Consider the following 5000-nt stretch of genomic DNA (forward strand, 5'->3'; position numbering starts at 1 on the left):
AAGTAGTATCAAGAAAAACATATCTAGTATATGAGACTGAAGTACGCATTATCATTATGCTTTACAATTTCACACATCTGAGATTTTATGAGGAACACTTCAACACCGAACTGTTTAAAAAACAAATGCAGCATAGAAATATATTCATTACATAGTATAAGTATAAACACACGCACACACTCTCACACACACACACACATTTATATATATATACATATATATATATATATATATATATATATATATATATATATATATATATATATATATATATATATATATATATATATATATATATATATATATATATAAGACAACAAACAAACTAAACCCCAAGATATCCGTAAATACACTCAGACCAACATTAAGGAATCACCAAAGAAAGGATGAAACATCGCAATAATGAAAAGAAGACTTGGAACGAGGCACCAACAGTTGTTAGCTTTAAAGGATGAACATGGATATATCATCCAAAATTTAGATGGAGTGATAGAAATTGCATAGGATCTCTGTACAATGCTATACAATAATGATGTAAGAAATAACTTCACCAATAGATATAATGAAAACCCTGAGCATTAAAAGGTATGGTAAGAGTTAAGCAGAAGGAAAACATAGCCTAACAATGAATTTGATAGTAGATGGAGGAGATTTCATAATAGTTGAACTCGCTGAACTCTACACCAAATGTCTGCAAGAATGCTCTATGCCCACAGATTGGAAAAACTTTATTATTATAGTATGTCACAAAAAGGGAGACACAAAACACCTAAAATATTACCGCCAAATATGTAGTTTACTGTCCGTAATATAAAGAAAATTTACAAAAAAACCCATTAGGCTGAATATAAAGACAGCTAGACTTTAATCTACCAAGAGAACAGGCAGGCTTTAGAGGTGGATATTCAACAACTGACCATATCCATGTAACTAACCAGCTAATGGAAAAATCTACAGGGTATGGCAAACCACTATGAATGGCCTCTATAGACTGAGAAAACTTTTGATTCTGTTAAACCTCAGTAGTAATGAGAACCTTTCAAAAACAAAGATTAGAAGAATCGTATGTTAGAACACTTGAAGATATCTATATAAGAAGTACAGTAATCATAATACAACATACAGATAATGAAAAAAATTCGATTGAGAATGAATTAGACAGGGAGACGCCATCTCTCCTTAACTTTTCACAGCATGCCTGGAGGAAGATTTTAAGATCTTATATTGGGGAATATGGGAATTACTATTAATGGGGAATACCCTAACAACCTAAGATTTTTATAGATATCTCTAGGTCTTCGTAAAAAGCTTCTATTTCTTCCTCTGTATGGGATGTTGTTTTTGCATACGTTGAATGGTCTTCAGTTTATACATCTTCAATTTAAGCATCAATCCTTCAATTCTATCACTACTACCACAAAATTCTTTTGTTACATGGAAGCTTTTTATTAATAAGAAAGCCCACTCCATTTTTTTGTTCCTTTTATGTCTTCTGAAGCAAAATATGTGGTCGTTTTTAATTCTATAAAAGATTCCGCACCTCTTCTAGTTACACTCAATCCAGTTGCATCCCATTTTATTTTTTTCAGCTCTTTTGGTAATAGCAAGATCTTCTCCCCTGGACAGGGTCCTGAAGTTGTATGTTTTAACCTCGGTTCAGTTTCCAAAGGGGGCCTGTTCTAGTCCAGAGATTATAGCAAACCCTGCAGTGGAATGTATCTGACTGCCACCATTGGCAGTTGTTCCACTGCTGCTGGGAACTGGTGGCCGAGACAGGGTTGTGTTTTGCATGTCTGGGTTTTGGCCAGCTTTTAACACCATGCTTGCCACTATAGATTGGTGAAGGTAGACCTGACTAGTACAGCTTTGGTGGTGTTTGCGAAGCACAAACCCATTCACCATGGTATCTCCATTCAAAAAGGGATATATATATATATATATATATATATATATATATATATATATATATATATATATATATATATATATATATATATATATATATATATATATATATATTCTTGCGTGGCTGAAAATATTATTTGGCATATGCTACATATAGGATATGACTGTCAAAACTTGCTTTCCTATTTTCATCCTTTTGGGTGAATGTCCAAGCAAGAGAAGTGACATATATTCTTGCGAGATTTACCTTTTCTAGAGAAGTATGCAAAGTTATACGAAATAAAGAGAACCCCATGATATTAATCAGGGCTTTAAAAATTACTGTAAACGGAGATGGATATGGTAACACTTTCACTCTCTCTCTCTCTCTCTCTCTCTCTCTCTCTCTCTCTCTCTCTCTCTCTCTCTCTCTCTCTCTCTCTCTCTCTCTCTCTCTCTCTCTCTCTCAACATGTAGAGTTAACGTATTGGTTACTTGTATGTTTTTGCCGCTACGTGATTTCATTTTCTGATGGCTTTTTAATTTAATTTTCTAAAGCGACAGAATATGATATAGTTCAAATATTTTGGAAAGTTTTGGGCTTGAAACTTGTTGACCAGAGGAAGTCGAGAAAACCTATTATTATTATTATTATTATTATTATTATTATTATTATTATTATTATTAGGCTATAACCCTAGTTGCAAAATAAAGTAATTAACAATCAAAACCAATTATTTCAAGAACAGTAAAAATGTTGAAAAAAGAAATCTTTCATATATAAACTATTAATACTCTAAAAAACAACAGGAAGAAAAATAATATAGAATAGTGAGCCGAGTGACTCTCCAGCAAGAGAACTCTAATCAAGACAGTGGAAGGTCATGGTAGAGAGGCTATGGCCCTACCTAAGACTAAAAAACATTAGTTTGATTTTGGAGTGTCCTTCTCCTAGAAGAGCTGCTTACCATAGCTAAAGAGTCTCTTCTACCTTTACCAAGAGGAAATTAGCCACTGAACAATTACAGTGCAGTAGTTAATCCCTTGAGCGAAGAATAACTGTTTGGAAATGTCAGTGTTGGTAGATGAATAAGGACAGAGGAGAATGTGGAAAGAATAGGCCTGACTATTCGGTGTATGAGTATGTAAAGACAAAATAAGCTGTAACCAGAGAGAATGATCCAATGTAGTACCGTCCTGCGAGTCAAAGAACCCAATGACTCTCTAGCAGCAGTATCTCAACGGCTGGCTGGTGCCCTGGCCAACTTACAACCTAATAATATCCTTTTAATTGTAGTAATTATCATCATCATTATTAATATTACTGTTAAGCCGACTTATGGAAGTAGAATTTATGATTTGTTTGGATAATTTGTAACTTCATAAAAAGCTTTTGTCTTTGCCTATTGTATTTCATACTAAACTGGGGGAAAAAATGGTAATTTAAGTATCCATATTGGTAGGCTTATTACGGACCATTCTGTTTTTCTGTCTGAATTCTTTAGGAATTGCCTGTGAAGAGGGAAATAGCAAAGAATTCCTTACACCGGTGTAAATGACGGCATTTACTCTGTTAGATAAAAGATATAACCCAGCTGAGCAACGTTTCTGTACCTTATATAAATAACTGTTTGAAAAAAATATGACTAACATATATATATATATATATATATATATATATATATATATATATATATTATATATATATATATATATATATATATATATATATATTATATATATATATATATATATATATACATACATATATATATATATATATATATATATATATATATATATACATACATATGTATATGTATATACACATACACACACACACATATACATATATATATATATATATATATATATATATATATATATATATATATATATATATATATATATATGTATATGTGTGTGTGTGTGTGTGTGTATATATATATATATATATATATATATATATATATATATATATATATATATATATATATATATATATATATATATATATATAAAGTTGTATTCTCCTGAACATGGTAGTAAATTCCTTCCATCCTATGAATTATGAAATAGAGCAAACAAGTCTAATACAAAGAAGGAAATAAGGTCTGAAGCACGGAGATTTTTTTTTTTTTTTTTTAATACTTTGCTTCTCAAAGAATATTCAATGGCATGAATAGATTTAGAACAATTACTTACCTTGGAAATGTGGTGACGCAAGTTCGCGCTCGAGATCTAACTCCACCTCCACAGGACCTGCAATGAGAGCATATGGTCAGCCTCCTTTCGATCTTGAAAGTCAAAAATATCTATCATAAGTAAATGAATAGCTTATTGATAGATGATCCAATCTCACAGACGGAAACAAAAATAAGTCCTATATTGGAATTTATTCGCACCCGTTTCCAAGATAACATATATTGCTTTGTTGGTATAAGCCGGCTAAATCAAATCTGGTGGGATTAACAATAATCAAAATGAAAGTTATAGGGCTAACGCGTTCATCCCAAAAATGTCTTGACCGGAACCAAATAGAGAACACCTTTGGGAGCCATTTTCTGTAAATGAAAAAGGTATTATATATATATATATATATATATATATATATATATATATATATATATATATATATATATATATATATATATATATGTATATATATATATATATATATATATATATATATGTATATATATATATATATATATATATATATATATATATATATATATATATATATATCATTGGATAAGCGTTAATCCTAACCATAGCTGAAAAGGAGAATGCTATAAGCCTATGGGTTTCAACAAAGACAATAGTCCATTAGTGAAGAAAAGAAATAATGAAACCTAAAACTCTAACCTAATATAGTGGAAGACCATGGAACAGGGGCCTTAGACTAGAGAACAATGGATTAATTTTATATTAACCTTATCTTAAAACAGCTGCTCACCTTAGTCTTACCAAGTGTAAAGTAATATTTTTACGGTTAAGCTATCTTTGTGATGTCAGATGTATGGGGGAAAAAGGAAAATGTATAGGAATAGGCCAGACTATTTGGTTCATGTGTAGGTAAAGGAAACATATGCCGTTACCAGAGAGGGATCCAA

The 5000-nt window shown here is 30.9% G+C and overlaps 1 protein-coding gene across 1 annotated transcript in view; it reads right to left on the bottom strand.

The window, feature by feature from the left end:
* The window catches only part of LOC137646971 (ADAMTS-like protein 5), a 294467-nt gene that overhangs the window by 18858 nt on the left and 270609 nt on the right, over positions 1-5000 (bottom strand). The window contains 1 exon segment of the mRNA XM_068380040.1: positions 4090-4146. Within this exon segment, the coding sequence (XP_068236141.1) occupies positions 4090-4146 (57 nt within the window).

The sequence above is a fragment of the Palaemon carinicauda genome, chromosome 9 (genome assembly GCF_036898095.1).
Source record: "Palaemon carinicauda isolate YSFRI2023 chromosome 9, ASM3689809v2, whole genome shotgun sequence".
NCBI classification, from domain to species: domain Eukaryota; kingdom Metazoa; phylum Arthropoda; class Malacostraca; order Decapoda; family Palaemonidae; genus Palaemon; species Palaemon carinicauda.